This window comes from Doryrhamphus excisus, linkage group LG9 (genome assembly GCF_037039965.1).
Source record: "Doryrhamphus excisus strain RoL-2023G ecotype Guam linkage group LG9, RoL_Dexc_Guam_v1.1, whole genome shotgun sequence".
Classification (NCBI taxonomy): Eukaryota; Metazoa; Chordata; class Actinopteri; order Syngnathiformes; family Syngnathidae; genus Doryrhamphus; species Doryrhamphus excisus.
The window spans coordinates 13,486,974-13,512,272 of record NC_136365.1 but is presented as its reverse complement, the minus strand read 5'-3'; the positions used below and the strand labels follow the sequence as shown (position 1 = coordinate 13,512,272).

The 25,299-nt window shown below is 43.2% G+C and overlaps 1 protein-coding gene across 3 annotated transcripts in view; it reads left to right on the top strand.

Moving 5' to 3' along the window:
* sh3pxd2aa (SH3 and PX domains 2Aa) overlaps positions 1 to 25,299 on the top strand; it is a 120,449-nt gene that overhangs the window by 31,161 nt on the left and 63,989 nt on the right. For all 3 annotated transcript variants that reach the window (XM_058077433.2, XM_058077424.2, XM_058077441.2), the window contains 3 exons: positions 4,422 to 4,498; positions 8,118 to 8,209; positions 23,441 to 23,466. In XM_058077433.2, coding sequence (XP_057933416.2) covers positions 4,422 to 4,498; positions 8,118 to 8,209; positions 23,441 to 23,466 — 195 coding nt within the window. The remainder of the gene's footprint in view (positions 1 to 4,421; positions 4,499 to 8,117; positions 8,210 to 23,440; positions 23,467 to 25,299) is intronic.

The window sequence follows — 25,299 nt, the reverse complement described above, 5'->3', positions numbered from 1 at the left end:
TTGTGAGGGTTTCTCTCCCCTTCTTACCGGATAATGGGTGTGTTGTTCACCAAGTGTATAGTGATGGGGAGATGTCAGCCAAAACGAGAACATACGTTATACATTGTGTGATTGATCAGTCAAACAAAAATAGCTTGGCATCCTCGTCAATCACATTATTAAGATTTACTTTAGTTGATTTGCATGAAACCTGCTCATCTCATTCAGTTATGTCGCTACAAAGTTACCATAACCCAGTCCAGAGCAGCTCATCATTCATGTTAACTCAATCCATGCTGTGTTTAGTAGTAGGGGCATTCCAATCCAATGCTGATATCGGATGTTGGTCTGATACAGCCCAAAAAATGATGCAGGAGTCATCTGTAACAACGCTCGTACTTTATCAAAGTTTTCTTTAATTGCAGCAATTAGACAGCAAATACACTCTAGCACACAGCGTAACTGCACCACACCGGATTGTGTGGATATCAAAATAATGCTTGCACACCAACATGCATGCAAAACCATACCCACATTTACTGTACATGCCGCAAGGCATGCCAGAGACTCTTCCCTTCACCAAAGCGCTGAGGACCACTGCTCGAGGGAGAACACTGATACAGCTGGGATAGGCACCAGCGGTAGAAAATGAATGAATGAATAATAAGCCCGGCCACTGCTGAAAGTGAAGATGAGGAGGCCAGGATTGGACCACAGTCATAATGGTGTACATGACAGTTGATGTTGTAGAAATAGTTGGTGCTATCTGCAGCTTATGAATAAAAACTATACCATAGTAAGAGTTGGACTGTTACACATGATGGAAAAAATTTGATACAATTGGGCTGAAAAGTGGCCCGGAACACTACATTCCATCCATCCATCCATTTTCCTCCTCCGGGTCGCAGGGGCAGCAGTCTCAATAGGGAAGCCCAGACTTCCCGGTCCCTGGCCACCTCCTATAGCTCCACCGGGAGGACACCAAGGTGTTCCCAGGCCTGCTGTGAGACATAATCCCCCCCAGCGTGTCCTATGTCTGCCCCAGGGCCTTTTCCCGGCTGGGCATGCCCGGAACACCTCACCAGGAAGGCGTCCGGCAGGCATCCGGACTAGATGCCCGAGCCACTTCAACTGACTCCTCTCGATGTAAAGGAGAAGCGGCTCTACTCTGAGCCCCTCCCGGATGGATGAGCTCCTCACCCTATCTCTTAGGGTGAGTCCAGCTACCCTACGGAGGAAACTCATTTCAGCCGCCTGTATCCGCAATCTCATTCTTTCGGTCATGACCCAAAGCTCATGACCATAGGTGAGGGTGGGAACATAGATCGAGAGAGTAAATTGAGAGCTTTGTCTTGCGGTTCAGCTCTCTTTTCACCGCAACGGTTTGGTACAGCGACCGCATTACTGCCGAGGCTGCGCCGATTCGTCTGTCGACCTCACGCTTCCCGCACACCTTCCCTCACTCATGAATAAGATACTTAAAACTCCTCCACCTGGGGCAGGACCTCATTCCCAACCCGGAGGGAGCACTCCACCCTTTTCCGACTGAGAACCATGGCTTCTGACTTGGAGGTACTGAGTCTCATCCCAGACTTCACACTCAGATGCAAACCGTCCCAGTAAATGCTGAAGGTCACAGCCCGAAGAAGCCATAAGAACCACATCATCTGCAAATAGCAGTGATGAGATTCTAAGGCCCCCGAACCGGACTCCCTCAACACCTTGGCTGCGCCTAGAAATTTTGTCCATGAAAATTGTGAACAGAATCGGTGACAAAGGGCAGCCTTGGTGGAGGCCAACGTTTACCAGAAACAGGCTCGACTTACTACTGGCTCCTGCCCTGTTTGTCCCGGAGCACCCCCCAAAGGACGCCACGAGGGACACAGTCGAATGCCTTTTCCAGGTCCACAAAGCACATGTAGACTGGTTGGGCAAACTCCCATGCACCCTTAAGCACCTTTGTGAGGGTGTAGAGCTGGTCCAGTGTTCCACGACCAGGACAAAAACTGCATTGGACCTCTTATAACAAAGGTTTGACCAACGGTTGTACCCTTCTCTCCAGCACCCTGGAATAAACTTTCCCCGGGAGGCTGAGGAGTGTGATCCCCCTATAGTTGGAACACACCCTCCGGTCACCCTTCTCAAAAGGGGGACCACAACCACCCCAGTCTGCCATCCAAAGGTACTGTTCCCGACTTGCACGCAATGTTGAAGAGACTTGCCAGCCAAAACATCCAGAGCCTTGAGGAATTCTGGGCGGAACTCGTCCACACCCGGAGCTTTGCCACTGAGCAGCGTTTTGACCCCCAGATACCTCAGCCACGGTGATGGCACTGTCCACATATGTGTCCTCAGACTCTGCTTCCTCTATGGAAGGTACGTATGTCAGTGGGATTGAAAGGGCCTCAAAGTATTCCTTCCACCGTCCGACTACATCCACAGTCGAGGTCAGCAGGTCCCAGTCTCCACTGTAAACAGTGTGGACCGGGCACTGCTTCCCTTTTCAGAGGCGCCGGACGGTTTGCCAGAACCTCTTCGAGGCCGACCGAAAGTCGTGCTCCTTGGCCTCACCGAATTCCTCCCACACCTGAGTTTTTTCCTCGACAACCGCTGAAGCCGCGAGCCGTTTGGCCTGACAGTACCTGTCAGCTGCTTCCTGAGTCCCACAAGACTCAAGACAGGTTCAGGGCCTGCTGCCACGACTAGCACCGTTGATCAGCTGCCTCAGCAATGGAGGCACGGAACATGGCCCATTCGGACTCAATATCCCGGTCCTCCCTCGGGATGCAGGTGAAGCTCTGCCGGAGGTGAGAGTTGAAGACTTGACGAACGGGAGACTCTGCCAGATGTTTCCCAGCACACCCTCACTACTCTTGGGTCTTCCAGGTCTGTCCAGCATCTTCCCCCACATCTAATCCAACTCATCACCAGGTGGTGATCAGTTGACAGCTCAGCCCCTCGCCAAGTGCACTTATGGACATCCCTATGTTCGAACATGGTGTTAGTTATGGACAAACTGTTGTTCGCACAGAAGTCCAGTAACATCACATCGCATGGGTTCAGATCAGGGAGACCGTTCCTCCCAATCACGCCCCTCCAGGTCATTGCCCACATGGGCGTGGAAGTCTCCCAGTAGAACGACGGAGTCACCAGCTGGGGTGTTGTCCAGCAACCCCCTGATGAACCCCAAGAAGGCCGGGTACTCGGAACTGCCGTTTGGCGCGTACGAACAAATGACAGTCAGGACCCTTTCCCCAGCCCGAAGGCGTAGGGAAATGACCCTCTTGTTCACCGGGGCTGACCCCAACACAGAGGCACCAAGCCGGGGGGCTATTAATAAGCCCACACCAGCTCGCCGCCTCTCCCCTGCAGCAACTCCAGAGTAGAACAAGGTCCAGCCCATCTTGAGGAGTTTAGTTCCAGAACCCAAACTGTGGGTCGAGGTGAGTCCGACTATGTCTAGTCGGAATATCTCAACCTCTCGCACAAGTTCAGGTTCTTTCCCCACCACAGAAGTGACATTCCATGTCCCAAGAACTAGATTTGGCCGCCGAAGACCAGGTCGCCCTGGCACCTGCCCTTGACCGCCACCCAACACACAATGCACCGGACCTGTTTGCCCCTGTAGGTGGTGGTCTATGGTCTATGAGGGGGAGATGCCGTGTGGCTTCTTGGGGCTGGGCCAGGCCTGCGAGCCCCTCCCTCGGGCCTGGCTGCAGGGTGAGGCCCCGGTATCCCACCCACATCCAGGTGAGGTACGGTTCCTCCTCTTGGTTTTGTTCATAAGGGTCTTCTGAATCACTCTTGGTCTGTCCCCTCACCTCGGACCTGTTTATAGGTAGAATAAAGGCATATCTTAATCTTAATCTTTGCCTTGGGAGACCCTACCAGGGCCATATAGCCCCAGACAACATAGCTCCTTGGATCACTCGGGCACTCAAACCCCTCCGTCACAATAAGGTGGTGATTCACGGAGGAACACTACATTGACTACATTTATTGTTTTGCTAGTTGTGTTTATGATCAATGAGTATACTATATACATATATATGGCAACATCAAAGTCCACACACAAATCACACAAGGGATTTGGCGCATTCAATGCCTGGAAGCAAAATAAAAGCGTTATTTACAGTAAGCAGCTGCTGCCATACAGTTAGTGATTGCATGCCATTGACGTGCACTGAGGTTCATGGCTGAAGAGGCATCGACTCCTTCAGATTCTTCCTTTCGCACCGTCTGCCACCGCTTATGGCGTTATAAAACTAATTCATGGAATATATGTACATGCAGTTACATTGACTGTAATGTGGGGCTGCTGTGCTGACATTGAAACATTACTAACATCTGCTGGTGGGTGTCGGTTCTACATGCTCTTTGAGCTCTTCCGTCCTTCAGTCTCATTATTTCTCTGTCTTTCTTTTTCTTTTGTCCTCATGCAGGCAAAATTCTCTTCCGGAGGAGTCATGTGCGGGATGTTGCCATGAAGCGGCTGCGGTTCATTGACGACTACTGCAGGGTAAAGATAAAGTGTATTGTAAACATCCGTCAGTTCCCCATCTGACTCTGGGGAATATCACCATTCGTACCAGGCTGAAGGTCACGGCCCAGCTGTCCTTTCACAAGCTACAGACATGGGGCATGTAGCATCATCACAATCATGGGAATATGTCATCAGCACGCCTTAACGGAAGTAGCAGGCTCAGGACAGTTGACATTGTCCTGGGAAGGTGTATAGTAATCCCTCACCATGATGCCCTGAAAATGTCACCTTTTTTAAAAAATAGATTAATTAACAAATCATGCTGTTTTGTGGTTGAATACACCCAATTGCTCGAAGAAAGGATGTATGTGGAAGCAACTTTTACACATCTTTTTGGCCTCAATCAAGCATTTTCTGGTATGAACATTTATTTTTTCCGTCTTTATGCTTAAAAATGCTTGATTGAGGCCAAAAAATAAAATTTGCTTAAGTATGCACATTTTTGACAAATAATAGGCCATAGACAACCAGGTAACAGCATGGTTTATTCATTAGAATATTTTTGAAAAAACGTGGGCGAGAGAAGCAGCGAAATTTGAAGCGAAGTAGGGTGCATTTAAGGACCACCGAACAAAGTGAAATTGCAACGCCCAAAGAAAAACATTATTGGTGAATTATTATGAAGAATAATGGCCGTTCTTACGTAGATCTTACCTATAAATTATTGCTATTGTGCTTTGGTGTGTTTTCTGCATGAAAAAAGGCTGTAAATGTTGAATTGCTAATGTACCACTGTAAAATATTTCCAATTACTGTCCAGTTTAAACAAGTAAAACATTTTCACTCTTCAGGAAAAAGCAAACCTGACTTCCTGATGCTCCCCTTTTTTATTTAAGCCTGAATCAGTTCCTGCTCCCCCCACTCTTTCCTTCCTTTAGTGTGGCACAGATTTGCTGTTGTTGTTGTTGTTGTAGCATTTTACAATTGAAATGCAATTACTCTATCCTCTGCAAAAGTCTACTTTGCTTAAAAGAGAACTGCTTTCCTAATTCCTAAATAACCCCCAAACATACAGTGAAGAAAATAAGTATTTGAACACCCTGCTATTTTGCTATTTCTCCCACTTAGAAATCATGGAGGGGTCTGAAATTTTCATCGTAGGTGCATGTCCACTGTGAGAGAGATAAACTAAAAAGAAAAATCCAGAAATCACAATGCATGATTTTTTAACAATTTATTTGTGTGATACAGCTGCTAATAAGTATTTGAACACCTGAGAAAATGAATGTTAATATTTGGTACAGTAGCCTTTGTTTGCTATTACAGAGGTCAAACGTTTCCTGTAGTTTTTCACCAGGTTTGCACACACTGCAGGAGGGATCTTGGCCCACTCCTCCACACAGATCTTCTCTAGATCAGTCAGGTTTCTGGGCTGTCGCTGAGAAACACGGAGTTTGAGCTCCCTCCAAAGATTTTCGATTGGGTTCAGGTCTGGAGACTGGCTGGGCCATGCTAGAACCTTGATATGCTTCTTACGGAGCCACTCCTTGGTTTTCCTGGCTGTGTGCTTCGGGTCGTTGTCGTGTTGGAAGACCCAGCCACGACCCATCTTCAATGCTCTGACAGAGGGAAGGAGGTTGTTCCCCAAAATCTCACAATACACGGCCCCAGTCATCCTCTCTTTAATGCAGTGCACTCGTCCTGTCCCATGTGCAGAAAAACACCCCCAAAGCATGATGCTACCACCCCCATGCTTCACAGTAGGGATGGTGTTCTTCGGATTGTACTCTTCATTCTTCTTCCTCCAAACACGCTTATTGGAATTATGACCAAAAAGTTCTATTTTGGTCTCATCTGACCATAAAACTTTCTCCCATGACTCCTCTGTATCATCCAAATGGTCATATGCAAACTTAAGACGGGCCTTGACATGTGCTGGTTTAAGCAGGGGAACCTTTCGTGCCATGCATGATTTCACATCATGACGTCTTAGTGTATTACCTACAGTAACCTTGGAAACGGTGGTCCCAGCTCTTTTCAGGTCATTGACCAAGTCCTGTCGTGTAGTTCTGGGCTGATTCCTCACCTTTCTTAGAATCATTGAGACCCCACGAGGTGATATCTTGCATGGGGCTCCACTCCGATTGAGATTGACCGTCATGTTTAGCTTCTTCCATTTTCTAATGATAGCTCCAACAGTGGACCTTTTTTCACCAAGCTGCTTGGTAATTGCTCCGTAGCCCTTTCCAGCCTTGTGGAGGTGTACAATTTTGTCTCTGGTGTCTTTGGACAGCTCTTTGGTCTTCGCCATGTTACAAGTTAAAGTCTTACTGATTGTATGGGGTGGACAGGTGTCTTTATGCAGCTAACGACCTCAAACAGGTGCATCTGATTCAGGATGATACATGGAGTGCAGGTGGACTTCTAATGGGCAGACTAACAGGTCTTTCAGGGTCAGAATTCTAGATGATACACAGGTGTTCAAATACTTATTTGCAGCTGTATCACACAAATAAATTGTTAAAAAATCATGCATTGTGATTTCTGGATTTTTCTTTTTAGTTTATCTCTCTCACAGTGGACATGCACCTACGATGAAAATTTCAGACCCCTCCATGATTTCTAAGTGGGAGAAATAGCAAAATAGCAGGGTGTTCAAATACTTATTTTCTTCACTGTATTTACAGTTTTTATGGCCAGCTTGTTTTCCAAGAACTTGGTTTACTTCCTACATCCTTTTTTACCATGCAAGCAGCAGAGAGGAGGATTAATTAGCCGGCGTTTTCCAGGCTCTCTGGAGATGATGAGATGCTGAGTCCATCCCACCATGCCTTCACAGTGAAATACTGCCTCTTCCATCAAAACAACAGGGCTCTTTCAATAACATGTGAATGAAATATACTATACATACGTCTTACATGTCACATACTCTGGCTTCACTCTCAGTTTGACTTCCTTTGTTGAAGCAGTAGACCATTAAATATGAATGCTTACTGTGAAATATGATCCCTGACGGTGGTTTGCCTTTGCTGGTGAACATACGGGAATATATTAGTGGCATGTGATGAAAACCAAGGATTTTTCTCTGTGTATGAATTGGCTTGATAATTCTACTTTTAACAACAGTACATTGGACTTCATTGAAAACGTGATTGTTGCCGAAGACTCGATGTGGCAGTGAGATCAACATTGGATACCACTTTGATGCTACAATTTATTTCTTGAATTCAGTGTTTTTCACTTCAAGTCTAGGATTTTCTTTTGAGCACGGCTGCATAATAAGCCAAAATGGAGCCAAAGAAAATTGCAAATGCCAGCGTTTTGACAAAGACTTTCACTATTGAATTCAGAAAATAAGTCATCGCCAAAACACCACAGTGTTTCAGTGTTTCCAAATTGTGTCTTTGGCAACAATAACGTCTTCAGTGAAACTAAAACATGAAAAACTCATTTTTGAGACTTGTGGCTAACTGTGTTAGTTGGCAAAGAACTTCAGAGTCAACCACTGAAGACATGACTTCCGCTTCCTGTTTTCATGTATTAGCAAGTAAATAGATGTTGTATTTTTAAAAAACAAAAATACATGAAGAACCCAGGTGGACTCACGCAGTGTACAAATGAATACCCCCCTCTTATACAAATAATTTCTCTTTAGGCACTTGTGCGACTCCCCCCTCAAATCTCACAGAGTGAAGAGGTGCTGCGCTTCTTTGAGACGAAAGCCGAGGACATCAACCCCCCTGTGGAGTAAGTAATAGTCTATGTATATACACAAATACAACACATACAGAGTGTACATTAATATGAGGGATGTCATTATTCAAACCAACTGCACACGTTGCTGCTTTTAGTCCCCGGTATTAGATCACTGTACACAACATGAGCTCTCTGGACAGCGCTAGCAGTCAAGATCCACAGTTCGAAATTACAATTACTGCAATAATTTTACCAAATACGTATATGCAGTCATCTATAAGTCATATATTTGGTTTGTTTGTATTTGTTTTGAGGGACTCCAGTATTTCATTCCTTACCGACAAGGAATAATTCTTACCCCCAAAAGCACGCAGGCTGGATATGCAAAAGGATATCTTTAGCAGAAGGCCAGGGCTCATGTCATAGTGGTCGTCTCCCAAACGGTCAGTGTGGCTTCAGCTCAGCTTCCAAACTATTCTTACATTCATACTGTCACAAATGGGCTTCAGCCCCTCGTGACAGCTCTCTTAGTTTTCCTCTTTTCCTCTGTTCCTGTGTTTACACCCTTATTTTGCCACTACTTCCTTTGTTCCCTTTCTAGCTTAGTTTCCCCTTGTATGCTCTTAGTTTGGTACTCACTTTTGGTCCTGCTCTCTGCATCCTGGGGTCACACCCGAGCCACGACCATGACAGAATGAACCAGCCACAAGATGACCTTGCGGGGAGCGACTTCTGGACCTGGCAGATCTGCAAGGCCATAGAGAAGGAATCAGCCATGTTTACCCCGGAGGAGCTGGTGGATATGGTTTGAGGGCCGGACGCATGCTCATGCCCATGGCGTGGGTGTATCCGGGACCCCCAATGAAAAAGCCTACCCGACCACAAAGCCGACGAACGTCTCGGCCGACCCCCACAAAGGGTTCACATGGCAGTAAGGTGAGTGCTCCTCCACGCCGAGGCGGAATTAACCCCCACGCCGCCGCTGAGTCGCCCATTCGTCGCCCATCACGCCACTATTGATGGTCTCCTCATCACGTCAGCCGAACTCCAGCCAACCACCTCTTCCCGATCCCCATTGCCTCTCGCGCAACATGAAGAGGAGCACGGCACACGTTCCCCTCCAGTGGCCAAATCCTGCAGTTCCAGGGTTTCCCAAGACCCGGCTCCCGTGCCAAGCAGCGTGGCGTCCCGGATTCCTCCTGTGCCCAAGCCATGCAGTCCCAGGGGTTCCCAAGCCCTGGCTCCTGTGCCAAGCTGCGTGACGCCCCAGATCCCTCCAGTGCCTAAGCCATGCAGCTCCAAGGTTCCGCAAACTCTGGCTCACGTGCCAAGCTGCGTGATGCCACAGATTCCTCCAGTGTCAAGACCTCGCTGTTTCAAGGGTTCCCAAACCCCGGCTCTCATGCCAAGCTGCGTGACGCCCCAGATTCCTCCTGTGGCCAAAGCACGCAGTCCCAAGAGTTCCCAAACCCTGGCTCCCGTGCCAAGCTGCGTGGCACCCTGGATTCCTCCTGTGCCCAAGCCATGCAGTCCCAGGGGTTCCCAAGCCCTGGCTCCTGTGCCAAGCTGCGTGACGCCCCAGATCCCTCCAGTGCCTAAGCCACGTAGCTCCAAGGTTCCGCAAACCCTGGCTAACATGCCAAGCTGCGTGATGCCACAGATTCCTCCAGTGCCAAGACCTCGCTGTTTCAAGCCTCTGCACCCCCTGGCTCCCGTGCCTAGCAGCTTGACGCCCCAGACCCCCCAGAGCCCAAACCCCTTCTGAGGTCCTTTGTAGCCCCGGTCCGGGTATCAGAGCAGGCAGAACTCTAAACCCTCCTCCAGTGACCCCTCCTCCCTTCCCTGGTTCCGCCTACGGAAGGACCAGATGTGCGTGGGAGGACGCACCTCACATCCTGTCTGTGGAGTGTGGGGATGGTGCCCCCTGCTGGTCGAGGAGGAACAGCCCGCCGGTCCTCCAGCACAACCGGTTCCTCCTGCAAGCCAGGATTTGCTGCCTGGTACGCTACCCTTCAACCAAGACTCTCATTCCTCTTCCTCTGCTCCACAGTCCAGCCAAGACCCAGGGCTTGCTCCTCCTGATCCAGCATCCGCTCTTCCACGGCGGGACGCCACGCCTCCTGATCCGGCGTCCGCTCTTCCACGGCGGGACACCACGCCTCCTGAACCGGCGTCCGCTCTTCCATGCCGGGAGGCCATGCCTCCTGATCCGGCGTCCGCTCTTCCACGGCGGGACGCCATGTCTCCTGATCCGGCGTCCTCTCTTCCACGGCCACCTCCATGTCGGGCTGGCCTCCTCGGCCATGCCCACCGCCCTGGCCCCCCCTCAGAGGGGTCCATCCATGGCTTCCGCTGGGCCTGCCGTCCAGGGTGCCCTCCAGAGGAGCACCGTCCCCTTCAGGCCACTCACCTCTCAGGCCGCACCCCTGCGTGGCCCTGGCCGACCTCAAGAGAGGTCCTGCCAGGAACCCACCCCTCCTAGCCTTTGGACCTTTTGGATGTCTAGGATCCGTCCTGGGGGGGGGGGGGGGGGGGGGGGTACTGTCATGATTGGGCTTCACCCTCTCTTGACAGCTCTCTTAGTTTTCCTCTTTTCTTCTGTTCCTGTGTCTACGCCCTTATTTTGCCACTACTTCCTTTGTTCCCCTTCTAGTTTAGTTTCCCCTTGTATGCTCCTAGTTTGGTACTCATTTCCTGTCTTATCTCGTTTCTTTTTCCTACCTTCCACACCTGTTTCCTATTTCTCCCTCTCCTATTTAGTTTATGTGTGTGCTCCTTCTGTTTGCTGGTTCATTACCTATCTTTGTTCCATTTGGCAAATTGCTGTTCTCCCGCTGCTGCTAAGCATTCGCAATAAAGAAAATACCTTTTTTATCTGCACTTTTGGTCCTGCTCTCTGCATCCTGGGGTCACATCCGAGCCACGACCGTGACACATATGACATTTCGACATTCATTCATTTCAACAGTTTATTATAGTTCACGCACACTTCCCATTGAAATTGCTTCATCTGATAATTATTCTTATTGCAGAGACCTCCAGGGGTATTGAGTCTAACCCTGTCTCAGCTTTTCCCTCCTTAAATTTGTGACAAACTCAATGAAGTTTTTGTGAAGGGTGGGGGGACAGAGCATCAAATGGTTGTTATCGTGTAAGAAATGTATAATTGCCTGAGATATCAAGATAGCCCCTTTGGGTACCTTCTAATTGGACACTCTCTGCTCTCCAAACTCAAATGCTAGTAGGGCACTGTTCATTAATATCGTGTTCCTGTATGCACCCCAGGCGTTAATCCCTCTTGTTCCACCCTGTCTCTGTCCTCTTTGCGTTTTGATTCTCTCTCTGTTCTGTATCCGTCCTCACAACTCTCATTTTATGTACGTAGCTATTTTGGTAGGACCTGTGAATCTCTTATTTCCGGGTGAGTTAAATCATTTTTAAAAATTACATTTAAAAAGAATAGTTAAAAATAATGTATGGGTTATCGTATCGGTCTTGAAAAAAAAAGTTGCGCCACACTTGCGTGTTTCACCAGGAAGGTGAGGGTTGCCAAGCGCTGTGTCGCTGGTCAGGGGTTGGGTTGCTTTGTGGAGGGTTTTTGCATTGCACTGCGGTACAGAAGTGGAACTGTGAGGCGGACATTTTACCTTTGTGGACACTTGTATTTTTATTTAAATTATCGAATTAATGCACTTCCCGTCTTTCATCGCTAAATATAATTAGCATGTCTGGTGGACCATGTCTTGCCGGTGCTTGTAAAATAGCCGCTCAGACAAATGTAACGAGCCTAAATAGAACTGGCCAATGATTAATGGTGTTTTGATCTGACAAATACTACGTTTCTTTGATCAGATGTATAATTGCTACAGCTTCTGCTTGGACATTAACACAAACATTAAGCTTGTCATGCTTCCCTCTATTCCCCAGATTTGAAGGTCAAATACTGAGTCAGCTGATCTGCCCTTTTTCTTCCATTTGTTTTTCCAGGCTCATGAGCTAGTGAGTGCAACTCCAGTTAGGTTTCATAATTGGATGAATGCTTTCAGTCTTCCGTTGAATTATAATGAGGCATTGGTGAATGTGTACATAAATGTGGTTATCCTTTCATTCAAGACCGGGGTTGTAAAGTGTGTGTTATTATGCACTGTATATATGTGTTTTAGTAATGGAATTGTTTTTTTGAGGAAGTGATTTTAAGCCCTGTTGTACTTACTAATAAGTAATATTAGTCCATCGTATGTTTTGTGTATGGGTGTGCTTCCTGTCAGATGGGAGGCAATGGAAAAAAGGGTGTGCAAAATAGATATATGTATTTGGAGGAAAAGGGTGGACCCTAATAGTATTTTACATTGCTATGTGTGTGTGTTTTCAAGCATTGCACCTGTCATATGATATCATTGGTATAATGAGGCATCATGAGAAAAGCTTTAACAAACATGCACATTAAAACACTAAAACATGTAGTTTCAAGTGCAATTAGAGCCAGGATGTAGGCAGAAGCAGTCAAGCGCAGAGTATTCTCACAGGAATAGAAAATGGTTAGAAACAATTAAATAGAGTCCCTAATATAGACACAGTAAATATGTCAGAATGCTACAAAGATTATCCATCTTGCTAAGTTTTTACAGACATGTGCTTTGCACACATGGACAAATGTTCCTGGTGATTCCAATTGGTCCTCGGTGTACAACATTTTGTAGTTACCAATGTGCTCCCATCAAGTTATTAAAAACTTAATTTTGACAATACTAAAGAACTAGTTGCGGCGTGTGCAGCGGAAGAACCCACACTGAGGAAGAATAATACTACCTATTAGTTCCCAAGTGGCAGTGTGCAAAAAAAAAGGACAGCTGTCAACCGTGGAAGTGACAATTAACATCTTAAAAAGGTCAGCGAGAGGAGCCACACCCGCCAATGTTGGCCGCTCTTTTGTCCCAAAAGCTCGACTGTTAATCCCAGCCATTTTTAAACAACAACCCCGTCATTACCAACACACGGAATATTGTGTTCTATGGCTATATAGACATGAAACCTGCCAGAAGAAAGATTCCGAACTTTCTTTAGAAGAAAAGTTCGTTTCTACCTTTTTCTGTTCTTTAGTAATCAGCAGTAGAGCGACTGTAATTTTCAGGAAAATAGCAGTTCCCTACTAAAAGAAGATAATCAGCAGTAGAGCGACTGTAATTTTCAGGAAAATAGCAGTTCCCTACTAAAAGAGAAAAAAGAATTTTTGCTTTTGTGACAGCTGAAATATATAAACTATACCAACATAAACAACACAAAAAGTGTTGTTTTTTTTGTTTTTTTTGCCAAATGCACTACTGCCATGTTGTGGCCGTTTTTATGGCTTAATCGACTCTAAAAGTGACATCAATTAGTGTACAGTGTACAGTTGCGTCATCACCTCCTCTGTTTTCGCCTCTCATGCAAAAAACATAAAGATGTAATACATCTTTGGTATGAAATAAGTTAAGGATGAATGCCACCTATTATTAGTAAAAAGAAAAAGAAATCATATTTAAATAAATATGATTTACATTTTGCAGAAATGAAAAAATGTCAAGCGTATCAATGGCTAAATGAAGTGAAATACAAATACAAAGGCATTTGGGAGACACATTCAAAGATGTAGTATTCTAGTCTGGCCACTAGGTGTCAGTAATGTCACATTGAAACTGGAATTAAAAAAGGAACAACAAGGACGTCTCGCAATGCTAATATGTGAGTCTATTTTTGTTTTATTTACAGTTAATATATTTACTACATTGGGTCATACAAGCATAAAGGTAACCATGGGGGTGTTATTTCACATCAAGAGGGCTCTCGGTATTGTTAAGAAAAACATATTTCCAAGGTCGTAAACAGCTCTTCCCTGTCCAAACTGCGGAAATACTCCAATTATAAATAAGGCATCCTGCTTCATGAAAATGTACTTGTCACGGTCGGCTCTGGAACCAATTAGCTATGATCTTACCTTTCATCATCCGTTGCTCTCCGTCTTCTACAAGTAGCATAGAGGCGACAGGCTGACTCAACCCTAATGGATAAGCTCATTTAATTCCCCCCCACTATAGGGATCAATAGCACTCATTTGAGGCAATACCATGCAACATATAGAGGATGTACAGTGAGGCGTTGATGGGGTTAAACACTTAAAGTGTGTGGTCAGCAGAGCTTGAGGCCGCTGGGAGGTGTGTGTGTGCGTGTGTGTGTTTGATTATGCATGTGTGTGCACATTGATTGATCCATCTCAGTCAGAGCAGTTGTGAGCTTTGTGTTGTTCCGGTGGGTTACTTTTGTTTGATACCCAACAAGGAGGAGATCCGACTAAGTCTCCCTCGGTCGTGTGGCTTGTTTTTGATGGCTAGGCTGTTACAGGACAAAGAAAAGCACCCGTGTGTCTGTGTTGGACAACCTCAGCTCTACACAAATGCACTCTTTCACCCGTAGGCATGCACAACTTCCTTATTCCATCTTGCATTTTTCCTATGACGTGTTGTGCCATGATTTATTTCTTGAATTCAGTAGTGTTTCACACCTCAGGTCTCTGCTTTTCTTTGATCACAATTGCAAAATGGAGCCAAAGATTGTTACAAGTGACAACGTTTTGATAAGGAAGGTGAGAAACACGTTTGAATTCAAGAAATAACTCAAAAGTGGTGTTCGCATTCATCTCCCTGCCACATATTGTCTTTGCCAAAATCACATCTTCATTGAACTTGGAACTTTTTTAATGTATGTAGAACTATAAAAATTTGTTTTGTGTTAACATTTTTGTGATCTGATAGATAGCTAAGAACTACAGAGCCAACTGTTGATGACATCATAGACATGCAACTGAGTTGAGTTCCACTTCCTGTTTCCATGCAGCTAACAAGGACATTAACCAGAAGATGTACGCAAACTGAGGCTAAATTTTAGTGTCACCGAAAAACAGGACAACTGCAGCATACACTAATCGAGGTTCCACTGTAATTGGATTTCTGTGATTTCTTATGAGGAAAATTGCTTACGTTTTTGTACTTTTCAATTGACTTTTTTGACTTTTTTTGACTGTCTGACTTTTTGGACATATTAATGACGAAAACGGCAATAAAAAAATGAGCTGCGTGCTGAAAGTAGGTTTAATTAGATTTTAGCAACAGTACACTACATTGAGATTCTAATGGTCATGTTTCATTATTTATGTTATAACTTATTTTTACTTTATTCATTTGACTTATTTTCCAGATAAGTTTTCAAAAGTTCAACAAATCCACATTTGACCAGTGTCCATGGATAGATTGTATTGATAATGGACTTTTTGATTCTACTGTCAACTAGACTTCCTATGAGTGATGAGTAGCACCAGCTGACTGATTTAAATATGTCCGTTTCATCTTGCTGTTGAGGGGGAGATGGAAAACAGATAGTTCTGTTTCTCTTTTTGAAGATCACACTAGCTCACCCCCACAATATACAAAGCCAATGATACATCAGTAGGCGGTCAATAGCAGGCACGTCAACTCAATTGAATTTTCAGGAAATTATCTTATTAGAAGAAAAGAATGACAGGCCAGACCCAGGAAACAATATGAAACCTACCAGAAAAAATGGCATCTGCAGAATACCAGATTTTTCTATGTGCTCCGTAGTTGTTCAGTGTTGAGTAGGAGCGCCCCCTGCCTGCAGAGAAATATAGTACAGCATGCCTGGTAGTGCGCCAAGCTCATGTCACTCCATTGCAATCATCTGGTCTTTTCACTCTCATTTGGATTGAATCTTATGGCTTTCATTGTCCCTGTATGCCTGAAGCTTCTTTCATTGGTAATACCTTTAAAGTGTTGCCTTCATGCTACGTCATTATTGTTTTTCTTTTTCATACAGAATCTCATTAAAAAATAATTGAATTAAAAAAAACATCCTAGCAATGATTGTCAGAGCAGTAGTACATTTTATCTTCACTGCCAGAATGGAAAGCTGTGGTTTGGTTTCAATGCCGTTAGATAAATTGTGTCAACATTATAGATTCAGTCCAAACAGGACAGCCCTACAGTATCTCAGTAAAGACTTTGGGCTTTGACACTGAAGGGTACGAATTCAAGAGATGCTTGTTTCCTTCCTGACCAGAGGTGCAGAGGTGCTCTTGAGCAAAGCATCTCTCCTTGCAGGCCTGCATGGGTGTTGTCTGGTTCTGGGTAGTGTCCAACACAATATATACAGCAAATGCAACGATAGAACCATGCTCATACTGTATTGAAGAAAGCCAACTGAATCGCACCTGCCGACAGAGGCAAGGAAAAAACTCCTCCACAGAAGAAACCTCAAACAGAACCCAGACTCTGAATTTTGAAATCAAGAAATAACTCATGACAAAACTGGAAGATGGTGTCAATGAACAGTAGTCTGCAAGGAAGGTATTATTTATATGCACTTTGAACTGTTATATGCATTTAATACTGTAGCTGTAAAAATATAAAAAATTGTTTTGTGTTAATGTTTTTGGAGAATCAGTCGCTGATACAGTTTTTGTAGCAGACTGACGATTCTGGTTGCCACTAATAGGATGCTAATAAGGAAGGACATTTTCTGATTAAAAAAATTGTATACATTTTTTATGTTAACCAAAAACCATGTTAACCAGTGCGGATGCTAACTGATGTTCCACTGTATACCGTTTATGTTTTGCAATGAACTTGGGTCTGGATTGGTTTTATTTATGTGGGTCATTGGTATGTAATTACCATAAATTCCGGTGTATAAGCCGAACCCACAACATTTAGAGGAAAAAAACGATTTGTACATATATAAGATGCACATGTCCACATTAAAAATGGCATATTGTGAAACTCACTAGTCTGTGAGGACCAGACAGCTCTTTATTTGACAGGAGCCAATCATTAGCTATGAGAAAACTCACAACAAGCTCATCAACCCATTGGAAATTACAGGTCATTACTCAATATAACAGTCTAACTCATGGAGTCATCTTACAAAGAACGCTAAAGTCATCACACAGCAACTTAACAAAATGTGTACCTAAGGAATAAATGATAGTTCTGAAGTAAAGGAGATGCCACAAGATTAAAATTTTGCCATAAAAGAGATGCACTGCTAACACACCAGAAATTACGTTGTATCTTATCAGCCAGAATACCCTTAACATTTCCTTTCCTAACTTTTATTTTGACAAAGGAAAGATTAATATGTGCATGCTGTTTTACAACCAAAAAACGACAATGGCTGTAGTCCCTGGAAGTCTCTTAAACTGTTAGACAGGTCGATCATCATTCATCGTGTCCCCACACAGCTCCTCCCATGAATAACAATAGGCGCTTGACCTTGACTCATGAAGGGGGGTGCTGTAAAATGATCAGATTACTGCCTGTTTAAATCATGACCTTGTGTCATGTCATCTTTTTGATTTTGGAAAAAAGATTATTGTTATTATACAGGAAGATCGGTTGGCCCCCAGATTAGGAATAAGTGTTGTAATGTGTAAATGTGCGCATAACTTTCTATACACAGAGTATTAGCAAACACAGACATTTCTAGGCATGGTGGGGATGTGTTACATAGGGGTGGTACACGGTTTGGTTGTTTCATTAGTGATTGCCATGTTCCTCCAATGATGGCCATCAGGCATCCTTTTTAGTAGACTAGTGAATTCAATCATCACTCATGGCAAAACCCAAAGGTGGTGTCCGTGTTGATCTTGCGGCCACATTGTGTCTTTGTACATCTACAGTGAAGGTAAAAGTAACCATGAATGTTACTTATCGCTTTGATTCATCATTTATATGTAATTAGAAGTGATTTCTCCTTACATTGTAAAATTATAAAAACCTGTTTTGTGTTAACATTTTTGGCTTTCTGGAATAAATCAGTTGGATTTAGATTTTTTGTTATGGGAAAATGCTTCAGTTAAAGTTGGGCCTTCTGGATAGGATCAACAACACTAACTGAGGTTCAACTGTGTATTTTAACTGGCCATGGTTTGAGTCGACGGTTGAATTGCATCTCTGAAAGACCCTTAAAGGCTCAAAGTGCTCCAAGAATGAAGTAATGTATTGGTTTTATTTCAGCATCTTGAATGCTCTGTCGGGAGAGAAAGTGACATTTTCTTGATTGCTGACACAATCCTTCAAATGTCATGGTACACCTACCATCTTTTATCCTTCAGTCATATGTTGTGAAGTTTGTTTTAAGCCTCAGGGACTTTGCCTCGGGAAATATGTCTGTAATAGACACCTCTGTTTTCCTTTCACCCTGACTACCTATTCCCTTTCTTACCATTTCTACATGTGTTGTGTTGCATATGCATCCGGAAGAAGACAAACACAGTGTTTAACAAATATTTGACAGGTCTGTAGTGAAAGAAAAATAATTATGAAAAGTAATTTATTCACCTTCAGTCTATTTTCAGTTTTTGAGATATAGACTTTGAGAACTCCACAGTGCCTTCCAATGAAGGGTGTAGCAGTTGACAAGAATATCTTTTACCCATTTGTTTGATTGTGGCTCGAGATGGATGCTATGAGGCAAGGGGTCACGTCCTGATCCCTATTTGTCCCACTTTTCTGACAATGAAGCATATTGTTGTTGCTTGCACACAGGGATTGGTGGAGAGGTCACTATAAAGTGTCCATTCATCAGCAGGGGATGATACATCGGAGCATAGGGCAATGAATGAAGGAGCTAAAGGGAGACAGAGGGGGAATAGTAATACAGAAGAGCCCCGCTTTTTCTGGTACCACCCACACCCACCCTCTTCCTGCTCTATTCTCCGGTTCTCTTGACCTCTGGAGCAGCACACGGGCTGCTCGGAGCATGTGCCCGAATGCAGCACACCTTTCTGGGCCACGCCAGATGGCTTACTTTGGTTCTTCTGATAGTAGTGATGTGGTAGTAGGACAAATCTAAATTTGTTCAAGTCCTTCTCACCTGCACAAAATACAACTGAATCTAAATTAAAAAATATATAAATTCATTAAAACATATTTTTTTATTTATTTTCATGATGAATATTGTATTCTTATGTTATAATAATACGTGTCTTATAAATTCTTATTGGGGGTTGAAAAAATTTGCCTTTGGTTACAGTCTGGTATGATTATATTTCCTGTTTATTAACATGCACTGTCCCGCCCAAATAGAAGAGTCTTCACTGAGTTAAAAAAAAAAAAAAAAAAAACAGTTAACATTGTCTTTACAAGGCAGGCTCATCAAATTGTGTTTTCTAGCAGCTGTGAAGATCTTGTGACCTTGTTGTCAGGGATGCTCTTGCAGCTATGTTGTTGATCTTATTTGATCAATGATGTTCATACACAAATCTTGTGTTCTAGTTTGCTCTGTTTCTGTAAGTCAGTGATTTTCAACCACTGTGCCGCGGCACACTAGTGTACCTTGAGAAACCGTCAGGTGTGCCGTGAGGAATTATCCAATATCACTTTTTATAATTAACATTTATTAATCATCATTTGCAAATATTATGTCAATAGCCATTATGTCAATAGTATACATGGACCCAAATATTCCAATTGCATTTGGTTTATTATTTATATAATAATAACAAATAATATAAAGTACTAAATTTATTCTTCTTATTATACATTTATAATGCACTTTACATCATAATAATAATAAATTAATATAAAATAATAATAACAAATAATATTAAATAATAATACATTTATTCTAATTATTATAAATTTATAACGTACTTTACATGAAATAAATGATCTTAAAGTGCACATATAGCAGATTGCATGACACTTTTACAGATACAATAATTTCGTTATTTGATGCGTTTTTTGTTTACAAAGTGCTCCTGAAAAAAGGGACACAGGCACATAATAATAATAATAATAACAAATAATAATAATAACAAATAATAATCATTTTTTATTATAAATTTATAACACACTTTACATGAAATAAATGATCTCAAAGTGCCCATAAAGCAGATTGCATGACACTTTTACAGATACAATAGTTCCAGCTGGACTGTTACGTGTAAAATATCGAGTGTGGCCCCCCCGTCAATTTTGTTAAATCAATGCGGCCCGCCAGTCAAAAAGTTTGCCCACCCCTGGTCTAAACCCTTCTATACTTTATTCACAAGTGCAGTTTTATTAAAAAAGAATATATATATATACATATATATATATACAGTAAAGTCTTGTTATATCGATATCGGTTAAAACGAATTACTACTTATTACGATACTATTTTCATTTCCCGGCAAATTTCTAGTCTTTTATGATATAATTAGCTCCGTTAGTACAATACACGATTATTATGATAATCCGGTTACTAGGATGCCCTTTTCATCTCCCGCCAGCCAATTTGGTCTGCTTATATCGATACAAAAGCAGCTTAAATCAATCTTTGCTTAAGGATTTCAATACCAAAAAAGAACACGGCGAACGGCTGCTTCCAGTCAACTTTATTTTTCACACTTCCACCACCAGAGTGCAGCACACACAGCGGAAAACACCCGTCCCTCGCGCCTACCCCTCCGGGTGGCAACACCTTCCCTATCGATAGTTCCGGGGTGAATTATGTCCCGGTAACCGGTAATCACTACAGCGTAAGTTTATTTTTATTTACTGTAGTACAAAATTTATTGTAGTACAAAAGCATGCTAGATACGCAATCCATGAACTCAAGGAGAAAATTACATGCCATATCAAAGATCCGCCCACTTTTAATGCAGTTCGGAGCAGGATCGGATATATGGATAGTCCGGTTATATCGGTATTTTTTCCGACTCCCGAGAATATCGATATAACGAGACTTTACTGTATATATATATGTCCTAAGACATGTCCTGAGTTTAATTATAAAATATTAGCAAGATTAAATTTGATCTTTTCTTGTTTAAATTTATCCCGGGTGCGTTCTTTCAGCACATGCTCAGATATGACATAACACACAGATGTAGACGTTCTTCAGTTTTAAAAATGGAGGCCAGCAATCGGCACTGGAAAAAGCAAAGTTTGTTTATAATTCAAACTAAATTTAAAGACTGGACAGACAAAAAACTGGCAATACGGAGTTATTCCAACAAGTGAAAGAAAAACTTGGGGAAGCCGGTATCACGTGATGTTGATGTTTACGTTTTGCTGGGCATGCCCTATTGACTATTCTGATTGATTTTCACGGCGCATGTAGACAAGAGATTGGAATATTCCTTTCTATGGATACCATTGTTTCCCGAAAGGACATTCGGAAAGAGAAAAACTCGTCATGTAAAAACGTGGCTACTGTCGAGTGTCTGTGGTGTAAAGACTGGCAGAGCAATGTAATATTGGTCTGTGTGGCAACACCTACCTTGTTCCTCCGATAGACTTATTGATGCACGTGTGAGGTCGTGGTGACATTTGTAACATTTTTGGTTAGTGGTGTGCCACAATGGCTCAAAAAAGGTTGAAAAACACTGCTGTAAGTCATGTATACATTTAATGTATCCAGAGATCTCTCCTTTCAGTGCTGAAGTGGTATGTCTATATTCTGTTGATTTTTTTTTTATTTTTTTTTTATTTTATTTTTTTTTTCTGTTGATTTTGATACAACCTCTATGTTTTGAGACAAGATTTAGTGAGTGTCTGTACTTCCATTGTAGCATTTAGTGCTTCAGTTGTACTGCACTGAGATGACGTGGCCACATTTCAGATAAGATGAGAGGTTTTTGATTATGAGGAGGAATTTTGCTGAGAGCAAATGGAGAGTGACGAAGGACAGATTGTTGCTTCTATAAACAGAACCATCTTCATCTCTTAACTCAATTACCATTTAGCCCGTGTCCAAAAGTTCTAACCCGCTTAATGGGATAGTTCGCATTTTTCGACATGAAGTTGTATGACATCCTCGTCAGCAGTGCAGTGCATCGACTGTGGCTCACAGCAGCAAGATAACTACTGTATGTTATACAGCATGAAAATGTGCACACAGGGGCTTCCTCTTATACGTGCATAATAAGCTTCATCAGGAGCGCTGTCAAATCAGAGTCGGAAATATATGAAAAGACAATAGTAAATATAAAACTGAATTGTGAGCATAAACTGCTTGTTGCCTGCAACAGATGTCCAGGCTACACAAAATAATTTAGTGCGATCCATTTTGTAATTGTTATTGTTTGTTCACTTTGTGTTGTTGTCATGCTAAAATAATTGACAAGGCACAGTGGTGGGCTTCTGGGTGGAATGTCGGGATGGACTGGGGTGTGTTGGCCTTCCCTGGGTGTCTGGGTGTTTGGTGTTTCAGTGCTCTTGCACGGCTCGCCGCTCCGTGGCGGGGGCTGGTGCGGCAACAGTCTGCTGAAGGTGCTCTTTGGGCTCGGTGGAAGCTTGGTGTCACCTTGAACACATGTTGTTGACATGTTGGTGGCGCTGGACAAAGTATGGGTATCTCTGGCTGGGTCCTGGGATCTCGCCTGGGGGTCTGGTGTTTTAGGATTGGCATGGACGCAGACTGTTAAGAAATCTTTAAGTGCTTAAGTGACTGCTGTAATATGGAGCGAGGGGGTAGGATTTAATAAGCTCTGCTTCTTTCTGCTCCTTTTTGGACCTGCAAATTTCCCCACTGAGGGAAAGGCATTTCTTATCTTATCTTCTCTTATCTTATGTTGAACAGTGAATTGTGAATATGCAATGCATTTCAATTTAGCATTGTATGCATGTTTGAAATAAACTAAACTAAACTAAGAATCCTAACTAAAAATATGCACAAATGGGGGAACTGCCATAAGTAACAAAAAAATAAAAATAAAAATAAAACTTTTATTTTCACCCATTCTCCTTATCACTGGCAACAGTCACAAGTAAATGTGCAAGTTTTTCGTTTCGGCTATTCTGAGGGTCTTAAACGGGTTCCGTTGCACATTGTTGCCAAAGCTGGAGGCAGGTACCCTCAGCAAAGCAAAAGCCACACATTTCAAGTCTGCAGCTGATCTGTGCTGTAATCTCATTAGTAGCCATTTTTCACTGATCCTCCTTGTTTGTAATGTGGGGAGGGGGTGCCTTGTTCTCTGGCATAGCAGGGAGAGACAGAACATAGGGAGGAACAGAACAGCTGAGCTTTGGAGTCACGTGACCAATTGTGTCTTGCTGGTGGCCAAAGTCATTCTTCCCTCCCTTCATCCCGCACTCCCCGAACACATGCAATTATTGCTGTGCCAAAGTGTGTGCAGTGGTCACTCTTTGTGTTGTTTAAACAAATGTGAGGATCCAGCGTGTTGCTGTTGATATCGGGACTCCTTCTGCCACTAACCATGTCCTTCTCGTGTTGCTTCTCCTTTAGGGACTATGGCTCCAAGCGCAAGTCAGGTAAAGTCCCCCTTTTTCTGTCATCCTTCTTTTCTGTGTTGAACTATTTTCATGTAGTAATTCATATGCGTCAATAACATGATTGTCAGCGATGAGCATCCCGTGTGTCTTTTATGTCTATGGGATGTCACATGTTTACTCCTGGGAAATATATATACAGTATATTCCATCTGTGTTATGGGGTGGGCTCAAAAAGCTGCTGCAGCCCTGCCTGCTGCCATCTTTGTGTCATACATATGACAGAATATCCCTCAAGTCTGGTCTTCTTTGAGTACCCTCTGGAGGATAAGTGCTACAGAAAATGGATGGATGGATACATATATTTGGCAAATCGTGATAGAGTGAAGCTGCAAAATTCAAAGTGCAAAATGTCAAGGGATGATTGTAATCAGCTGATTAGATTAGCCGGCCCACATATCGGTCGGTCCCAATTTGGAATAACTCATCTTTGTATTTTTTAAATTTTTTGTTTCGTGGTGTTAGCCTGGTCTAGATAGGACAAGGTCCAGGATCAATTTAATCTCATCCTTGATCTCAAGTCAACAGTCACTCCTGACATTAAACCAGAAACCACTCCACATTATTAGCACATTTAACTTGAACCGCTGTTATTATTTATTATTTTTGATCATTCATTTCAATCATTGGAAATAAACAATATTAACCATGTGGCATTTAATCAGTCAATAATTAGATAATTTGCAGTCCCCACAGACTGTATATAAAATACACACCCCATATGTTCTACATGTCAAAGAGTGTCTTTTATTGAATGAGGATAAAAGCAGGTAATCAGCCCCTTTCAGGATTGAAGTTGCACACTGACTCTACAAGATAAAAAGCACAGAATAAAAGCATAATATACAAAAATATACATTTAAAGATCTTGATGTCAAAGCATATATATGCTTTGATGTGTGTGTGTGTGTGTGTGTGTTCCATTTTATTAATCCCAAATGGAAAGTTATGCCTCATCTATTTACCAGAGTTATACAGTCTTTACAGTTACATTTATTCAATTTCACTCACAAATTTCAACGGATTCATCATCAGAGTACAACGACAACACTGTCTTTTTGGAATACTCTGCCATGCCGTTCCTCTTTTATAACTTTGGTGGTGTTGCCTTTTTTACAAATTTGCTCTTTGCCGCTTCATAAGCCTCCATGAGGATTTCCACTTCGAATCTTTGAATCTGTGAATCTGCAATCCACAGCGGGTTCTATTTCAGGAAGCCGCATGTGCGCACTGATCCAGGATTGGTTTCACCTGGAAAATGAATCCCTGTCAACTCATCCTGGCTTGCAACCAATGACCCTTTTTGGACCTGGACGCTTTTTCTGGATAATTTGAGCTGAACACTGGCGTTTATCCTGGATCTTTGAATCCTACTTTTGTGCAACGGGCCCCTGGTTATGTTTTCCAAAACTCCTGTTTATTTTTAAATACCCTTCTCACCCACAAGTCTCCTGTGCTAGTATTGCAGTCTTTGGATGATGATGGAAAGAATTTTGATGATTCTGAATTTCTCCACGGCCTCGGCACTTGAGTATGGTGGAGCTGGGGAACTGATGATTTCGGCCCAGGTTGTTGCAGGTCGTTGGAGGGAATGCTTTGAACACCTCCTCAATCCAGCTGATACACCTTCCAATGAAGCTTCGGGGGACTGGTTGTCCAGTCTCTGGGGCAGAGGTCTCTGACATGGTTAAAAACCCCCACCACAGTTCCAGAAGGCTCTGGGCTTTAGATGCTATGCAGCTGTTTGGTTGACACACCTCTGGATTGACAGACTGGGGTGGTGCACCCCCTCTTCAAAGAGGGGATCATACGTTT